Source organism: Nipponia nippon, unplaced genomic scaffold, assembly GCF_047370975.1.
Source record: "Nipponia nippon isolate SJK-2023a ecotype South Korea unplaced genomic scaffold, ASM4737097v1 scaffold_3, whole genome shotgun sequence".
NCBI classification, from domain to species: Eukaryota; Metazoa; Chordata; class Aves; order Pelecaniformes; family Threskiornithidae; genus Nipponia; species Nipponia nippon.
In genome coordinates this window covers 46929586-46949097 of record NW_028262347.1, presented here as the reverse complement: position 1 = coordinate 46949097, position 19512 = coordinate 46929586, and the positions used below count along the sequence as shown (strand labels likewise).

Here is a 19512-nt window from a genome sequence, read left to right as displayed (position 1 = left end):
TAGGATAATTTTGTGATCCTGAAATGAGATATATGTCCAATTCATGAAGTATCAAAATCTATTGTATACTGTAACATGTAATTCTTTACAAAGAATGTTATGATACTCATGAAAACAGAAAAGCAGGAAATAGTGGTATGACGCTAAAGATCAACTCAACCAAATTACTAATGCATTGCTTACCTGTAAGAAAATGGTCACCAGTGACCACCTCATCACTGGTGGACTGACTATTATAACTAGGTGTTGTAGCAATCTGCAAGTCTTCATTTTCAATTTCAAATAGTACCTAATATAGTTTAATATTGTCGTTAAAAAACAAGAAACAAAATTTAAAAGCAGAACATTATAAAAATCTTCCAGAACAAGGATGAGCTTTTCATCATATGACAAGCACAATAATACGAAACTTAGTACTGACTAGAATCCTTAGACATTGAATAACGCAAACATATCAGTCAAAATATTCTTTTCTAGAGTAATAAATATTGGAGTATTTCCAAAATACATAATATTTCTATGTGTTTTTTTTTAATATATTTTACACTTTGACTTGGAAAAATGAATGTTTTGCACTTAGGATTTGTTTTATTTTCTGTGGAACTAAGCATTATATTTGTGCATTAATAGTGTTATGCACATAGGGGAAGAACTAGTTACAGAGGAAATTTTTAAGTCTATTTGAAAATAATGCTATGGGCATGAAGTTTTGCTATATTTCTTTCATTGATCTTTATTGGCAAGAAGTAATCTATTCCTGCTCATTTATCATCTCTTCATCACATGCTTGGGCCATATATTAGTATTTGTAATGCAGCTGAAGTCACATAAAGTAATTGTGCTGTTCTAAACAATGGTCTTCTAAGAACAAAAAATCACATTTGCAAAAGTACTTACTAATAAAAGCCAGGTGACAAATTAAAAGTGATAAATTAAATAAAGGTTTATGTTTAAGAAAGAAGAACTTCAGCAAGTTATTCAGTCAAGTCCTATGAAAATATAAAAGAACCCAGGTTCATAATTTTTGATTTGTCTTTGAAAGTTACAGACACTATTATGTTTACATTTTTTATAAAATAATGGAATATATTAGGAGAAAGATTAATAGTAGCACATCCTCCTGATCATCATAAAAGATTAGAGAATTTGAAAAGGGTTATCATATATTGAGATAATATTCTGCAAATAATTAGCAATAAAGGATTAGTCAGTTTTGTTTAATTTGTGCTCATCATCTCAACTACTGATACAGAGAATTTATTCTGAATTTTAAAACTTATAGACACAGTGTATGTCCCAGTTCTAAAGAATGGCATATACAAACTCATCCTAACACCTTATGGATAGTCTGACAGAAAGAAAACTGAACACATCTATAGGTCTCCTTAAGAGGCCAACAAAGCAAGTGTAAGTTATCTAGATTACTTAATAGAATTTTGTTCACTATAAATATTGTTTAAATAGAGAATACCCTTTTTTTAAATTGTTCTGGATCTTCATTATATTCAGAAGCCAATTCTGCCAAGTCATCTGAAGCATGGCAAGAAACTACTCCATAAACGTTACCTAAAGAAGAAATAAATATATAGTTTAGTACACAGAGAGAAAATCCCTTACCAGTACTCAGTTCTGCTCTACACTGCATAGCTAGTATATTTCTTTAAGCTAAAATAAAGCATTTTTTTTCCTTTAAATTTCTTAACACACACACACACCCATTTTACTCAAATATATATGGGAGTCATTTATCTACATTAAAAGCAGCAAATACTTGTAACTGGAACACACATAATGATATTGTACGAATCCAGTGACAGCAAATATGAAAGAGAATTCCATGGCATAGAACACAGCAGAACATTTTCTATGTAGAAAAATACAGGTGAACTTGTATCAGATAGGTCAAAAACTGACAAAGAACTACAAAAATAATGACAAAGAGTAAGTGTTCATGACAAAAAAAACAGGATAAAAAGAAACTTTCCTCAAATATGAAAACGTATAGACAATATTGAACTTTTGTTCACAAAGACCATTACACTAAATGAGTATGAAAACCAAGACGACACGAAAACTAGAATGGAACAGACAATGCTAGCTCTCTGGCATATAAACTATGAGCATGGCTTCAGTCACACAGCTGGCACAGCAATATTGTTCCCAATTACAAGGTCATTTCATTTAATGCTAGCTTGGGCATCTCTAAAGACAGACTTTAAACATATCGTATGGGGTTCAATTGTATCTGAACTCTTAACTTCAGCTCCTAGTGACTTAATTTTAGTTTCTCATGAAGAGTCTGGCCCAGGTCCTGTTTCAGAGAATGATCCTGCAACTTTCCTTGGTCTATGCTTTAGCATAGAAAAATTTTTAGAAAAATTCGATTCATACTCAGATGTTAATCCTAGAAGACAGCATTGCATGATTTTATTCCTAGAGATTTTCAGCATGCATTCAGAAGCTGATGCAATAGGTTTCACTGCTTACTCTACTTAAAAGTTTGCATTGTTTTACTGGTGATTGTTAGTCTAACTTCCACTGGCATACAAGGTGCATAAATATTTTAACTGTGATCCCTGCTTACTTGTGGTTTCTTCATCTTCTAAGTCTTGCAGTATAAGCTTTTCAGCATCTTGATTTCTGCTCTTCATAAAGCTTAAATAGGAGAGAACTGATTCTGGCAAGTCATCCGAAATCTAGAAAAACATGATGTTTGACATAAATTCTACATTTTCATCTCACAGCCACGACCAGAGGTAAATACTGGACATGCAAAATTAAAGACTCATTTTGGCTTCACCTATAAAACACTGATGGAGATTTAGTAGCAATTGCTACCAAAATTGTTCCCAATTCCTACACTCTTCCCATTGTCTTATTACCCACTGAACAATTAATAATTCTCATTTTTAATTACATTCTAATTAAATTTTGATTGGAATACATTTTAGTAACTTATTTTCCATTATCTTCAGAAACATGTTTCAATTAACATTTTCTTTATAATTGTGTTGAACCAAAATATTAAGAAAAAGGTTAAGACAAATGCCTATGATGCACAGGATGCTTTTCCTAAAAATGTTCAAACTCTTTCAAAAATAAATTAATTTTATATTTATCAATGTTTAAAGTGTGCATGTAAATCAGGCCCTTCAACTTTCTTTACTACATAGATACTTTCTATTCAAAAGACTGTCTTTTACTGCAAGGATTTGGAAAGATTGACTGCCTTCTCTCAGACGTGTAAATTGCAGTAAACATTCCTGGCATTCAGTATGTGAGTGCATAAATAATTAACACTGATACCTTTGCCTACCTTTATGTCACATTAAACATATGATTCAAGGTCACATATGACCAATATCATGTACCCTAATATCCTACAGCCCAATCATTTTGCTATGAGTCCGAGAGATTAAAATAACTGAAAAGGACCCAAATAACTGACTGGATTTCAGAGGAAAATGTTTCCCCAAAATAAGAAGTCATCCAAAAAAGAGGACTTGAAGCTCGAATTTATGTTAAATTTATATCAGGAAAGCTTCAAACATAAGACAGTCTCTTGTAAGATTTAAATACAGATTTAAATGAAGAATCATTGGCTTATTCATCCAGATTTAATCTACCTCATTAGCTTTAATAAAATCTTCCAGCTTCAGAGGATTCTAAAACAAATCATTGTCTATGAGTCTGACCTTCTCACTTAAGCACAACGCTTACATTCATCTCTTTTATTGTCTTGTCACCATTGCAGGTTATATTTTTCATGAAGCAATACCACTGAGACTACTTTTCAGAAGAAATCTTCAGGTTAGGTATGTCAGGAAAAAGTTCATTCATCAGATAGGCTTTCCAATGTCCATACTACTTTCAAGCAGAAATATATGCAGTGTTAGCCCATTGAATACTTACTGTCGCACTGTCACTCAAAGCTTCATCTGATACCTCTGTGTCAGGATCATCTGCTTCAAAGGAAGAAACACTGATTCTGCTTAATTCAGTTTCTATTTCTTTTTCAATTCTTTCAATATCTTCTGACATTCTATCTTCCACAGTGTCTTATCTGCTTTCAAAGCTACACAAAGAAAACACTAACTTTCAGCACTGAATGAACGAAAATAAAGAAGGTCCTCATTTAACATAACTTTATTCAGATGTATTTATTGAACAGTTGGCTTAAAACATGAAAAGGAACAGCAGAAATTTATTCTGAACACCTCGCTCCATATCAATAAGAAAAACGTTAGTTTGTGATGAGAATCCCAGCAGCACAGTCTATCCCTCTAAATTTTGCAAGTGTTACTAAAAGTGAATATTAAAAATCTCTTCCTGCTCTCTACTCCTTGTGCACAGTATCAGTGCTATGACCTAAGCTTTACATGAGATTTTTTTCTAGCCCTAATAGCTTCAGAGAAAAAAAAAACCCAACTTTAAACAATAAATGCATAATAACAATTACAAAATAACACTAAGAATCCAGCAAACACTCAATGAAGTTGTAATGATACAGAGAAAGCGGTGAGAAATGTCCTAACCCACGGAAGCGCAAGGCTTGTAGATGGATCCAGGCAGGAGGGGAAGGGGTCCCTTGCCGCCTCCCCCTCCCTCCGCAACCCGCACCCCTCTCCTCACCCCCAGGCCCACTCAGGGGACACGGGACGCAGCCCAGACCCGCTCCGTCAGAGGCAGCGAGCAGCTCCGCGTCCCTCGCCGGCTCCCGGAGCAGGGGAAGCAATACGCTGAGCGCACCTCTCCCGTGAAGGCGCGAAGCGGCTCCTCGCTAACAGAAACTACACCTCCCAGAAGGCATCGCGGCGGGGAGGCCGCCCACCCACGGCCACTTCCCGGAAGGACCGCGGAGCCGCCCATTTGCATGCTGGGAGCTGTAGTCCGCCCCTCAGGGCACCCGTAGCCCTCCGGTCTCCGCGATCTACTCCATGTAGCTACTCACTTCTCGTTCAGCCGAGCTCCAACCGGAGCCCCCGCCTTCCTGGCCGCCTCCGGAGACCGACCGCCCCTCAGCCCTGAAACTCCGCAGCCCCCAACCGCCCTCGGTCAGGCCCTCCGCGGGGAGAGCGAGAGCCCCGCCACCGCGCTGTTAAACCGGGAGCGTCACCACGGCAACGGGCAGCCGCGGCTCGGAAGGCAAGCGGGAGGATCCAAACTTCGCAAGGAGCTGGCGTTTCGCGCCCGGTGGGGCGGGTGGCGGCGCCTCTCGGAAGGCGGCTGCACCGCGAACGTCAGCGTGGGACGAAACACCTCGCAGCCCTTTTCTTCATGGTTTTTTTGTTTTGGTTTGTTTTTTTAAGTAATGGACTGAAACCTTGTTTTCAGAATAAATTTGGTTCAGCAATTATTCGGAAAAAAAAATTAAAAGCAAACTTGCTGGTTGCCAAGAGAACTCCAGTCATGCAAAATGAAAACCTGCCAGATATCCCATCTGCCTTCACACCTTGGGGCCCCGTCGTGGCTTGGAAAGGCCGGCAGTCCGCAGGCACCCGGGGGCGGTGGTAGCGGCCTGCCAGCAGCTGCGGGGCACGAGGAGGCCGGGGGCTCCAGGCTGGTCAGCCTGGCCAGGCCTGAGGGCTTCAGGGGGACCAGCAGCTCGGCACAACCTGCTGCCTGTGCTGCGGGCGGGGAACAAAAAATAACAGTTCAGTAAAAAAGATCAGAGAATGGCACATACAAATTATTTGAGAGCTGGAGAAAATGTCCAGTTGGAGAATTAAACACTCCACACAATTCAGACTAGCAAAAGTGATACAGGGCAGGGACGGTGCAGACTATATAATTTTGGTGTGTAACGGTGTTTATAAGGAATGCATCTCTCCCTAAAATCTAATTAGGAATACCAAGGTGCAAAGACAGGCATAATAGAAAAATAAGAACTGAAAGGTAAAGACAGGTTTTACATAGAAACAAGCCCTTTTGTGAGCAATGGTAAGGGTCTGCCAAGGATATTAGAGTTTCTTCCCATGTCCTACCATCTTTAAAGTAAACTGAGTACCTTTCTGAAAGACTTATGGATGTTAACCGTAAAATACTGGATTCAAGGGCAACCGTTTACCATTTTCTCGCCAGTGTTATGGATGAGTAAGACATTTAAATCTTAAAGCAATGGAAACTCATCCATTTGAAATCCACCCTGCAACATCTCGTACTTTACAGAATCATGTAACCAGTGAACTTTTCAATGTGGTCAAGTCTTCAAGCACTGAGTTGAATGTGCCCTTGACACTTGTTTTGTAATGCGAGTTACACTGTGATCATGGTGACTGAAGACCACAGGCACCGTGTCATGCATTTAGCAAACAACTTTGCCAATAAAAAGACGTTTCTGTAGGCCTGTCGCCTGTAACCAGGAAGTCAGGGCCGATCAACAGAAGAAAACTGTTGTAAGGATGTGGTTAAGTTGGACTTCAGGAAGAAACATATCATTATGAGACTGTGCTCTTTAAGGTAGGATGGAAATATTCAGAGCTGGTAAGGATTTTCTTGTTAAGTAACAATGTCATGTAAAATGCACATAATTTTGTAAAGATGATATTTCTATTTTTCAGATAAATAATTCAAGACAAGTATTATTAAAATGGCTAAAAATAAAGCATTGAAACTGCATAGTTATTACAACAGAACTATTGCAGATGTCAGTTTTCAAGTGAAATATGTAACCATTCAGGGTTTTTCACTAGAACAATGCATTGCACCCATGTTTTAATACATTCTGGTTTTGAAAATTCTGATGAAGTTGTTTAATTCTTAAAAGTAGTGGATCTTCCTCAGGGAAAGTGCAAAACCAGTTATCTAATACAGTCCATAACTTTACATGGTGCATTATTGACCCAAATCCACTGCAGAGCTAGTTTGAGAAGCTTATAGCTTTCTTCATTCTGCGATTCAGCAACAGAAGTTTTATAATCCAGGCAATGAGGATCTTGACAGGGCAGGCAAAGCTCGTGTTTGCTGAGTCTTTTCTTGTAATCAACAAATTTGATACATATGTAACGTTTTGTATGTAAAATAACTTGTTAACGCAAGATAATTTTTGACTGCAGAAGCTTCATCTTTGTAATTTTTTTTCTGTTTTACAAATAACAGAAGACATAACTTTTTATTGTAATCAATCTGTAGTAATTCCAACAGAAGTCAAGAACAATTCCTTTCAAACAAATCCCTTTGCATTAGAAAATACTTTCTGAAGAATGTGGCTATGCTGGTTATGTTCCTGCGTCTGTGCATATTTGTGTGCCTGCCTGCTTTACGCATGAGACGCGTAGGACAGCTGCAGTCGGCTGCCGTTGCAGAAACCGTCTTCTGACAGTGCTCTTGAACTCCTTTCAGCTTGTACCACAAAGCCAGGCAGACCACAGTGCCAGAGTATGTTTACAGAAGAGGCAAGACAGGTGAAAGGGAACATGAGGTGGGGGACAAATGTGTGAGTTTCACTCCGTGCAAAAATCTTCATAGGCCCATAAGATACAGTATCCAATAATGACAATAATGATATATAAAAAATAAGTCTTTCATGAGAGAGTTTACAGTGCTAGGGGTCTTTCCTGATGAAATATGCTAAACTACACTCAAGATGTGAATACTCATGTGACTTCACTGTAGTTCTGTTGGGGTTTGCAAGGGTTTGCAAGGGCGATACAATTGGTACTCAGGTTCTAATGCACACCTTGTGTGTATTTCATGGGCAGTTGCTATGGGCAGAGTCTCTGCTTGCCCTTCCATTGACTGAGTGCCACTTGCTGTTGATGACCGATGAAGCGCATCTCTTGATTTAGTTTCATTTGAAAGGAATTCAACTTTTCACATCCTGTTACATTCCGCAACAAAAAATGGAGGAAAAAACTAAGTGGGGTTAACTGAGAGATTCACTTCAAAAGTGTAAAGCGTACTCCAGAGTTTAGTACAAGACAGCTGGTAGCACCATTTGACAGCTCTCATGGCTTTGCCAGAACTGTTGTGCTGGGTCGCACTGAAATCATTAGGTTGTATCTGCTATTTTCAATAAAAATTTAATCAGGTTGTGTAGACAAAGGAGGGCTTATATCTTTACTGTGGTAATCCCTCTTCATTTCAGCTGGTATCCTTAGTAATTAGTAAACTAAGTGTATTGAAGAATATAAGGACAAGTGTATGCCAGGCTATGTAACTCTTGCCATCTCTGCAATATAAATCTTCCTACATACATGCTGCCTCCAAATGTCTTTAGTAGTTAACAAAAAAAAGCTAAAAAAAATGAATACATGTGTACAATATAACATTAGAGGCAACTGAGACCAGACACCATCTTGATGCTTTTGCTGTTGCCACTATTTTTTGTTCAATGTATCAGGTGACTGTTTAAATTTATAAAACATTATCTGAAGAAAATAAATCCCGTTGTAATTGATAGCCTTAGTTATATCTGTTTCATATTGAACTATATGATTATATTTTCAGCTGTGATTCAAAACTGAAAACCGAAGAATGAAAATAAGAGATAAAATATCGATACAGAAATACTACTTAAATGTCTTCAATGGAATTTTCTTGGTAAAAGTTCTGTTTTCTTTTTCTTATTTAGAAGCTTCAAATTAATTTTTAAAAAATGTTTTGAATTAAAACAATAATTCTCCTTTTTTTTTCCAGGCTCTGGGCCTTATGCTTTTGACATTTGGCTTGTGGCTTTTCTTTGACAGAAACCATTTATTCAGTGTGTTGTGTGAGTATAAAAAGAATTTTTCTGTTGTTTCAAATGATTGCAAGATAAATTAACAGAAACAGCTATAGAATCATTTTTTTTCACAAGGTGGCAGTATTGGATTGAAATGCATAGGTTATTTTTTTCTGTTGTGTATATTTTCCATCATTAGACGGTATGATTATCAAAATAGGGGAAAATATATACCAGTATATCTACAATTTGTAGATTATTATAATTTATACAATTTATTTATTTCTCTTGATGTACAGCTTATAGATGAATCACTGAAATATAAATAATCTCTATTGATCTTTTCTTTATATCATTTACCAGACTGCATTTGGCCTGCAATTGACAAGGTTATAGATCCTTTTGGTGGATATTTGGGTGGAATGAACACAAGTTGGAGCTTGGGCCTCTCCATATTGATATTACCTTTTCCCAGAGTGTCTATCAAATTGTTTCAGAAAGAAGTAAGTTTAGGGTCACATAACAACATCTGTGCTCTTAAAGAGTTGTCTGCCTTGGCTGCACCAAGGAGCATCAGTTCCCAACTAGTGGGATGAGAATCATCCAATACAGTAATTCTGGGATGAAGCATTTGAGATGGAAGTAATGAAAACCCCTGCTACTTTCCATATCTATGCAAAAATGGGTAAAGTGGAAAAGGGAAGGTGGCCAGTCACGAAAAGGGAGGATGGTATTTAATCTCAGTCTCGATTTAATGAGAACTATATCTATGTCCATATAGGATTTGTACATGTGCTACTAATTTTTTGCAAATGAAAATTCTGTAAACTTGTAATTGTACTCTGATTTCATTGTGAGTGGTTCACATTGTTCAATTGGGTATGTTATGTTTACATCGCATATGTTGTTACCATCCTCTGAATTTATGAAAATATATCTTTTTCTTTCTGTGACTGTAGATAGAAAAAGTAATAATAATACCCTTTTATCATTGTACTACTTCCATCCTTTCAATAATGGCATTGCAAAGGTTTAATTGTTTTTCTGGAATAAGTTCTTTAAGTGGAAGTCTCAAAAAAAAAAAAAGACAAGTGTCAGTATGAATGCACTGTGTTACAGTTTCTTCAGGTGCGAACCAGCTGGTGGCATATTTTTCTTCCATGTTACTTGGAATTGGATCTGTTATTACTTTTGCATCAGCCGTGGGATTCCTTGGAAGTGTTAAGGAAATCAAATGTCTACTACTTACAGTAAGTGTAAATCAGACTCCAGCTTTCTCATAAAATGAAAAGGAGTTTTGTGTACATGAAAACTGTGATCCTGTCTTGATGTTGTGATTTCCACATGCAGTGCTTAACAAATCTGCTGATAGAAAGGTATTTTTAGATAACATCCTGGCTCAAATGAAATCTGAACAAAACTGAAGTTCCTTCCATATCGCTGCATGAATGTTTTCAATGACAAAACACTTGCAGTTGGATGCAGCAAAGATTTTAACCACTCTATTTATTAACTTAGAGGTTTTAAAATTAATTTAGTATTGAAATTGTACAGAGTAACTGTCTCTCAGTATGTGCTCACATGCTTAGTATGTGCTGAAGAGATAACGAAAAGCCTGCCACAAAATGTTGCAGGCTGAAGGCACAAGTAGCTACAGTATGGTGACAATATCGAAACGGAGGGTATGGTTAAAAAGCTGTTACCTATGTAGACCTACCTGGATACTCCATATTTATATACCATTCCTGCTTTTTAAGGGAAGAACACTTTGAATTCTGAAAAATTTAACTGTAGCTATATATTCTTATGATAATTTTGATTACATTTTTTCCTTTGTCTTTTGTTTATTGTCACCCTTTTTGAGCGATCTCCTTTAGACTATGTGAAGGCTGAAGCAGAGAACTGTTCTACTGATTCATTTGTTAGGCACTACAAATATTAACTGGCACAGGAGTGAGAGGAGCCCAGGTGCTATAACCAGGAATCTTGTTCTTCCTTCCTTCCTTCCTGCTACTGCCCTAGGCATGTAGTGTTTGCCTCGTAATTTATTAGATGATGAAAGAGAAAGAAGTGTCTTATTTCCAACTTCCATGGAAGTATCTAATATCACACTATCTAAATACTGTGGGTGAAAATTTGGTCTCACTGAAAACTATTTGTTTGTGTGTCTTACAACTCCAAGGAGTCCTTGAATAGGCATGAGACTTAGGTACCATGATAATTCAAGTAGGTAATAAGGAAATAAGAGATTTCTTCAGTGGAGCACAGCTGCTTAACAACAGCTTTTGTTCTCCACTTCCAAGAAAGTTATGGCTTTGTCTTTAAGCCCACAACAGTGAGTTGTGCTTTGCCTGAAGCCTGCCTCTTAGACTATGATGTCACTTTCTGAGGGCTTCCAGGAAAACATATTTCTTATTTTTGTTGGAATGACTATAATAATAGTCATGAAAGACTATACATGAGCTTCTGGAATTTTTTATTGCATTGTTCACTTGTTCAATCTTATGTTTATACAGAATTGGTTTTTTTTTTCAGTATATGAGTTTTCAGATCCTGGTGTTTGTTGCTCAGATGGCAATATTGGTGCTGATATTCATGAAGAAAGAAGAGGTACGTAAATAAGTTATGTAAGACTACAGATAATTTCAAAATAGTTTCTTGCAATTATGTAAAAAAAAATCTACTAGTCAGTTCTCATTGTATGGTGTATCACCATTTATCTGAACTTGAGTATTCTACATGTTCACCAGGTATAGCAGAAGATGTGGAAAACTTAATTTGAGGAATTCAGCATGGTTCAATGGTTGTAAAGGAGAGTGCATGGAAGTATATTTCTAGTTTCTCCTCTGCAACAAAACATACTCTTCCTGTTCAAGAATGTTGAATCAACAGTGTAAGGGACAGCTTTATTCCTTTTTGAGGGATGACCCAGAAAGTCCCCTCTTTCCTGGACATCAGCAGAGGTCAAAGAAAGCATTAGATGCTAACCTGTGTCTGCTAGCAGGTAATAAGAGTAGTCCACTGTGCAGCTGATAGTAGGAGTCATTGGTATTATGGCATGCAAAGTATGCTAATGAATTACTAATTTTATTGTTTGAGCCTGTATTTTAGGTCCAAGTAGAGACCTAATGTAAGGAATATGTATCTTTGCTTTTAACAACAGGAAGCAACAATAAATACCAACATAGCTGTTGTCGCTAGTAACTCTACTGCTTTGAGACTTGATTCAGTCATTTATTTTTCTACATATAGCAACTGCAATAGCTTGAGCACTCCTCACAGTATTATATGGAATGTAAGCTGTACTGAATCCATACTGGTCTGGCTGCCGCCCTATTCCATAATTCCAAAATCTATGGTTTGAGAAAACCTCCCATGATACTGGTCTCATAAGGTTCATACAGTTCTCCAAATCCTGCTGCTGTTCTGGCAGGGTACACCACAAATAAATTAGTTTTACTCCATCAAAGTGAACCTGTATCATCAAGATTTCTTCATTAAATGTTAATTTATAATGATGGAGTCCTCCCTGTTTTATATGATGGTTTTGCATATTGAAAGATTTGAACTGTCAGGAATGATGCATTCTGGAGTCAGCTATTTGTGCTAGGAAAATTGGTTGAAAGATTGCAGTTAAATTTATTTTATATCAGCTGTAATTGCACTTGATCTCAACCTTAATTAAGTGTTGCTGAAGTATAATAAATTATGGTAACATCATCATTCACTGTGCCAGCTTTTGAATTTTGTTTTTAGGATGGCTGTAGCAAAGGGAATGAGTTGGAGAAGCCTCATTTTTTTCTTGTTTAGTAATGAAACCTTTTAGTGGCCTAGGAGTTCTCCTCTGCATGTATTCCCTGCTACACTCTCTATAATCACAGTCTGTGTGATCAGCTTGTCCACTTCAATTACTGCTGAAGGTGTATTTTAACAGTCTCTACAAAGATGCGTACACTAGGGCCAACATGAGCTGCTAACTCCCCTAGCCCAAAGCAATACATGTCCTGGCCAGATTGTATGGTGCTCACACAAGTTTTTATCACATTAGCTGTAGAATCAATTTTGGTTTTGTGCTTATTATTATATGGTGCTGTGCTTATTAAAAACGAGTATGAGAGGTAGGACAGATCAGGTGCATCTAAACTATGTTCCCCGGCTCTTCTGGCTCCATTTGGGCTAATCACCTTGTGTCTGACTGTGCTACGTATGTGATTTGGGTCACTTCATTTATCTTCCCCTTTTGCTTTCAACTTTCCCATTAGTGCAATGGCTATGACATGTCTTAGATCATATTCGGCAAATTGATTAGAATGCTGCTTCTTGCAAGTAACCCTTGAAGAAAGTTGAGTATCAATAAAAGATCAAGGGTTGTACTATCCATCCACACCCATCAATATGCATATACTAAATGCTATAAATATTTATGAACAGGTCCACAATCAATGGAACAACAGAATTGATGAAGTTATTTCTGAATACGGGAATGAGAGTCTGGCTGAGCAGGAACCTGTGTGGAACATTCTGAATGCTGTACAGCACAATGTAAGAAAAAAACCCACAAAATATCACCAGCAAAATACTGCATCAACCAAAAAAACGTTTATACCGATCACAACTTAGTTTAAAAAACAACTCCTTTAGTAAAGGATTAATTTTTCAAGATCTGCTGCTAATATCTGATGTGAGTGGGCAGATTCCTTGCTATTATATGGATTGTTATGGATGAGATTAGGCTTTTGAAGGACTTGTCAATGTATGTAGGTGCAGACAGTTCTGGTCACTGAAGTTTACTGCAGCTGCAAAAAACGATGGGTTTCCTAATATCTTCAGCAGTGATAGATATCATAAAACCCTTGATCTGCTTAGGTCTCAAGACTGACCTGAACCATGGACAAGCAGAGCTGCTATGAGGTCAAAGCAGAGCTCCTACTGTGAGAGCCTTTGAATAGGTATTGCACTGAGACTTTCTCAGAAATGATGCTTAAAGCCTCAAATGAGCTTGCAGATCAATACTTTCAGCACCCATACTTAATTATTAATCATAATAATTTTTGTGGCCTGGCAGCGTGTAATTTGTTTCCTTTTTCAGAAAAGTCCTTTAAAGCATTTGTATGGGATTAATTATTTTGGAAGTTGTTAGCAATGGTTTTGACCAGTGGCCCTTCAAATTAATTCTGCATCATGAGCTTTTAATTACAAACACTATAGCTTAACAGTTTAATATGGTTTAATATGCTTCTATAGACCAGCTGTGAGTCCCTTAGTATGACTCCTTGCAGAGGTGAGTTCTATTGTTCTTGACAAATGCTGAAGGTAATTTGTGATTCCAGATAACTCACAAAGCATGTATGTCTAGACTCAAGATTACAAATGCATTTGTAATGTATATTTAAAATCTGGTCCTTGAAAATCCAGTCTTCTCTCATTGCATTCATGACTTCTCCAGTGATTAATGGTGACCTCATTATGTCAACGGTGCAGCTAGACAATGTGCTGCTATACTTGAGCTCAGTTTCATTGAACTGTTGTGGGAGCACAGATTTCAGCAAAGCTACCTACCCACCACTTGCTCTGGTGGGCATGTTTAAATTGTGGCACCAATTGCTGTTGGTACCTAAGCCAGGTAAAATTATGTTAAATCTGCCAAGGGGAACTATAATCACACTTTTGAATGAAAACTGCCATCCCCAAGTCTTGTGTTACACGCTTCCAGCTCTTTACAATATCTTTAAGCCAAAATATGGCAGACTTTTCATCCCACACAGAAAAAAAAAAAACAAACCACAATAAAACGACTGTTTCTGAAGTTTCATCCTGATTCAGAGTGAAAAACTGCTTGAATTTCCTACATAACAAGAATTCCATTCTCCGAGCTGTTTGATGGCTTGGTTTGGTTTTGTGTTACTGGTTTTGAAATAGATTATTGGGAAGAGCTATCTGACAATCCATTTAAGTAGGGTACAGTACTTGCTTTGTGCTTTGAGTTTGAGCTATGTGTTCACAGGAGATCAATAGCTGCTAAAACACAAGTTGGAATAGGGAGACTTTCTAAAGATCTCTTGCTAAGAGTGGAGAATTTTTGCAAATATGACATTAGAAGTGACAAAGGAATAACTAAAAACTGGAATAACTGGCACTGGTTGGAGTGGAAATTCCTCAGTGTGACAGTCTTATAGGTGCTGTGGAGTTACAAGTTAAAGGATTTCTATTCTAGATGGAATGCTGTGGAAGATACAATGTCACACAGTGGGAAAGGAATAAAAACAAGGACAATAGTACTCAGATCCCATGTTCATGCATAAAATCTAGTCTGAAGAAATGGTTTTGTGATGTCCCAAGGGATTCAACATACAGTATGGTAAGAAATAAAAAACATCTCTTGAAGAATGTAACTTTTGCCACTAAATGGTCTTTGGAAAAAATATGCAAAACGTGTTTTCCACCAAGACTTGGCTTACAAATGCCAAAGTATTAATAATATTCATTTTGTCTTTGGTCACTCTGAAGTGACCTTTTACTCATTAGGTGTCAGTCATGTAGGCAGTTCTAAATTAAGGATATTTCATGAAAACAGGAGTTGTAAATATCGCAGATCAATATCACAGGGACATTAAGTGTGGTTTAAGAAGTAGTAAGCATCTTGGCATTCAAAAATCCATGATATGCAAATCAATGATGACAATGGAAAGTGACAGTACATAAAAAGTATACGGTACATTTTCCACCAGTAGTTACTATTCATTACTTACAGAATGTCAGCAACGTCTCCACCTGTTTGTATTATCTGTTTCCATAGCATCTTCAATACTTTACAGGACAAGAGGAATGAGCAAGGCATGGATATGAGATGTGTTTCCCGAGAGCAGTTCATGTTAGCATTTACATGTCTTAACATCAAGGGACCAGTGTGCATAGGACCATCAGATATCATCAGCTGATAACAGAAAACTGGAGCAAAGCGATACATATTATGCTCTTCTGTAAACCCTCCAGTGTTAATAGGACTATCCAATGAGAACAAAAATTCATTGGGCAAAGGTTGTTTCTTGACAATACAGGACAGTAAATAATAGAAGGGATGTTGTCAAATAGCATCTGGTATTGTCTTCCTCCACTCATTGGTTTGGAATTGTTCCCTGTTTCTACAAACCCTTGTCATTACTAAAACATCACTTCAAAATATAGAAAGCATTTATTTATATGTTTTATTATATTTATAGCTATTTTAAGCTATGTAATAATTTATGATTTCTTTTAAAAAGCAATATAATAAGAATAGACTGTAATCTGGAAAATATGCACATCATTTCAGGATGCATAATGTATGAGAATCAGTGAAAATTTGAAAATATTCTTTCAAGCATTTACTTCTAAGATCATCTCTCAGTTATACTCACACAAAAGCAAATTCCCTTTTGATTAAGTCACAAGCTCTGGAACATTTCCATACAAAAATATCAGATTTACTTGCGACCAATCTGTTTAGTTCAGCTAATTTTTAAAATTTTATAGCTAACTCTCTGCAGTACACATTACTGATGTATTTGGTTTCTGGCAAGTAAATATCAGTACCCATCATAACATGCAGAAAGTTCTATTCTATACATTTTAGAAGTTTGTTCTTCTAAAGATGCAATATGAATTCAAAAGTTGAAATGATTTTTCTTGAAATCTGTTAATCTGTACTTGCTTAGGGTTGTGAAGAATATTTCAATACATGGTTTGAAAACAATGTTTTGATCTTAACTGCAATTACTATCAGCCTGCTAATTACACAGGTAAGAGTACTTTTAAGCAAAAAATCACAAAATATTGATATTCTGCTGGGGGTAAAAATCAATTCAGTGCCATTTGGCTTTGGCACGCTCTCCAAAACTTTGTAAGGCTTTCCATCAATTTTAATTAGAAGTAAGATCAAGCAATGTTTACCAACAGACTTCCATATATTCAAGCACCATCACAGATGCTGGTGTCCAAAGTTTGTAGAATGAAATGTTTGACCTGACTTGTGAAAGCAAACAGCATTGCAAGGACAGGAAGCAGTTAAAAAGAATGTAAAATCTGTGGAGCAAAAGTTGTCTTTTGTCCTCTATTTGTACAGAACCTAGTCCATGAATATGCTAAATCAAACACCACAAAATCATGAAACCGCTCCCCCCACATATCTATGAGAAAATTTTGGTAAAAAAGAATAAAGCTTTCAATATCAAAACAAAATCATATGCATAATGGCAACAAGATTTGATTGTTCACTCCACAGACACCCTGAAGGTTGAGTACCATCAAGCAGGCAGAAAGATTTTTGATAATATCTAAAATCATGAGTTTGAAAATGAGATAAGTTCATTTTTACTCAGAGAATTAAGAGTATGACCTATTTTACCTCTTCAATATGTAGTACCTTCCCATAGAGGTATGTAGTAAAAACATTCTGGCTATGGAGTGGGCCAGTTCAGTAATGAAAATGTTTCTTATTCATACTCACCTAATCCTCACTAATGCAGTACGTGAGTGTCTCATGATATTCAATGTACTATCGTTGACACCTTCTTGTCAGGTGGGAAAGAGCTGTTATCCCCATTCAAGAGATTAAGACCAAGATTCATAGGACACTGAAACACTTACACTTAACTGAATCATAGAATCACAGAACCACAGAATCATAGAATTGTTTGGGTTGGAAAAGACCTTTAAGATCATCAAATCCAACCGTAGACCTAGCACTGCCAAGTCCACCACTAAACCGTGTCCCTAAGCACCACATCTACACATCTTTTAAATACCTCCAGGGATGGAGACTCAACCACTTCCCTGGGCAGCCTGTTCCAGTGCCTGACTATCCTTTCAGTGAAGAAGTCACCTTTTAACTCACCTTTTTTCCTTTCTCAGATATTTTTGATCGCACTGACTGTTCAGCTATTTAGAAACATCAGAAGGAATAATATTTGGCCAAATGAATCATGAACTCTGAGCATTGCTGCGGTACAAGAATTATCTGATCCGTGCCTGTGACAGTCAACGAAATTACTTCCACTAAAATTTCGATCGGGCTCTACATATTGTAATCACTAGGATATTAACACTTGGGCTTTAAGATGTTTGTTTATTGTTCATGGCTATGGATATGGCAGTATGCTACAAAATTACATGGGTTAGAGTCTGAAGTACTATGCCATTTACTAGCTGGTTAATAAAAGTTCCTGATAAGCTGAATATTAGTTTCCTGAGTTTCTGGAGCAACTTTTTCAGTGTGTTCTAGATAGTACTGTATAGTATACCACACTTTGAAACAGAAGGAACCCTTTATCAGGTTCAGTCGAGAAACACATTTACGAAACCTTGCTAATACTTCTTTCAACCTTTACCTTTCCTTCTAGTCCTTCTCTGTTTTGTCATTGCCTGTTGTCCAATTTAATCTCCAAAAATTTCACTAAGTCTCATAAATATTGGACTCTTGTCAGCTCTTTTCCAAGAAGTGTTGTAGTAGACATCTTTCATTCTTGCTGAATGGCTCTTACCATTCATTTAATCAAATGGCTTCAGTGGTTTAGGTGGAGTAAGCTTGAAACCCTAGAATATTCTTTACCTAAAAAACCCTAAAACATGCTTTATCCTCTGAGCAGTGAAGTGACCTGGAATATCCTGAGAAAAACAGAGGAAGGCATGGTATTGCAAGTGTAGGTGGAAGCATTGTTAATTATTTTTTGCCTAAAACTTCCAGTTTCAGTAATCCATTTTCTGATGCTTATAAATTTGGTAACTTCTTTTTATTTAGTCTAAAAAAATTCAATTTCAAGTGCCTGCCACAGGTTGAATTTCTTATTTAGAGAACTTCAAATAAAAGAAATGTGTTAATTCAGAGGTGAACGGCATGCTTGGAACAGGATCTGAATTCCAAACCTATCAAAAATCTAAGGAACACAGCGATGAATTCTCTCATCCCACTCAAAGGTTTATCTGCATTAAGAATGGCAGATACCTGTTACCTTGATGTCTGTGATGGTTTAAGAGGTTTTAAGCTTGTTATTGATGTAATTCAGTTTGAGCATCCAATCTGAGGAGGATATTAAATAATAATAAATAAATAAACAATAGTTTTTTTCAGTAATCTTCATTTTGCAATTTACAGAGTACTTAAAAAAATTAAGATCAGGAATCTGAATTTTACTTCGTAAATATCATTCTAAAATATAAAGATAACCTAACTGTAACAAACATTAAGTTTAAAAATCCCAACAATCTGGTAAAATAACAGAAGCTAATTTTTCATTAGAAAGTAGATACATTTCATTGAATAGGTCTGTGATACAGAGCAGGATATAACAACTATTTTTCACTTACTTTTTTCCATGCATCTAATATTCAACATGGAAACTAAATACAGAATTGTAGAACCATACAGTAATATAGGTTAAAATGGACATCTGGGGATGACATAGTCCAGTCCTCTGCTCAAAGCAGGTCTGCTTAGATCAGATTGTTCAAGGCCATGTCCAGGTGAATGCTGAATATCTCCAAGGATGGAGACTCCACAGTGTCTCTGAGCAACCTGTTCTAGTGTTTGACCACCCTCAGAGTGAGAATCTTTTTCCTTGCATCTGACTGGAACTTCCTATGGCACAGCTTGTGCCCTTTGCCTCTTGAACTACCACTGGGCACCTCTGAGAACAGCTGGCTTCATCTTTTCCACTCCTCAATATGTAGTTGAAGCCAGCATTAAGATCTCTCCTTAGGCTTCTCTCTTCCAAGCAGAGCAAACCCAGTTCTCTGAGCCTCTCCTCCTATGTCATGTGCTTTGGACCGCTAGCTATTTGGAGTTTCCTCTGCTGGAACTGCTGTGGTATGCCAAT

General features: G+C 36.9%; 2 protein-coding genes across 4 annotated transcripts in view; one reads left to right on the top strand and one right to left on the bottom strand.

The window, feature by feature from the left end:
- LRRIQ1 (leucine rich repeats and IQ motif containing 1) overlaps nt 1–5344 on the bottom strand; it is a 115149-nt gene extending 109805 nt beyond the window's left edge. For all 3 annotated transcript variants that reach the window (XM_087765510.1, XM_087765511.1, XM_087765512.1), the window contains exons 1-5: nt 4952–5344; nt 3913–4075; nt 2585–2696; nt 1472–1566; nt 184–289 (exon numbers count right to left, since the gene is read on the bottom strand). In XM_087765510.1, the coding sequence (XP_087621636.1) occupies nt 184–289; nt 1472–1566; nt 2585–2696; nt 3913–4041 (442 nt within the window). In that variant the 5' untranslated portion in view covers nt 4042–4075; nt 4952–5344. The remainder of the gene's footprint in view (nt 1–183; nt 290–1471; nt 1567–2584; nt 2697–3912; nt 4076–4951) is intronic.
- Nucleotides 5345–6340: 996 nt separating this feature from the next.
- On the top strand, nt 6341–17819 carry TSPAN19 (tetraspanin 19). The gene is made up of 9 exons (XM_087767175.1): nt 6341–6459; nt 8449–8541; nt 8638–8710; nt 9782–9912; nt 11198–11272; nt 13094–13204; nt 14877–15020; nt 16357–16440; nt 17552–17819. The coding sequence occupies exons 2-9, from the start codon at nt 8476–8478 to the stop codon at nt 17624–17626; spliced, it is 759 nt and encodes a 252-aa protein (XP_087623301.1). The 5' UTR covers nt 6341–6459; nt 8449–8475; the 3' UTR covers nt 17627–17819.
- The last annotated feature ends 1693 nt before the right edge of the window (nt 17820–19512 follow it).

Bases quoted from the DNA above. Each gene is read 5' to 3' on its own strand.
- TSPAN19 (XM_087767175.1), top strand. From the start codon at position 8,476: ATGAAAATAAGAGATAAAATATCGATACAGAAATACTACTTAAATGTC. The intron at 8,711-9,781 runs GTGAGTATAAAA...ACTGTGTTACAG, and splicing joins CCATTTATTCAGTGTGTTGT to TTTCTTCAGGTGCGAACCAG. The intron at 9,913-11,197 runs GTAAGTGTAAAT...TTTTTTTTTCAG, and splicing joins TCAAATGTCTACTACTTACA to TATATGAGTTTTCAGATCCT.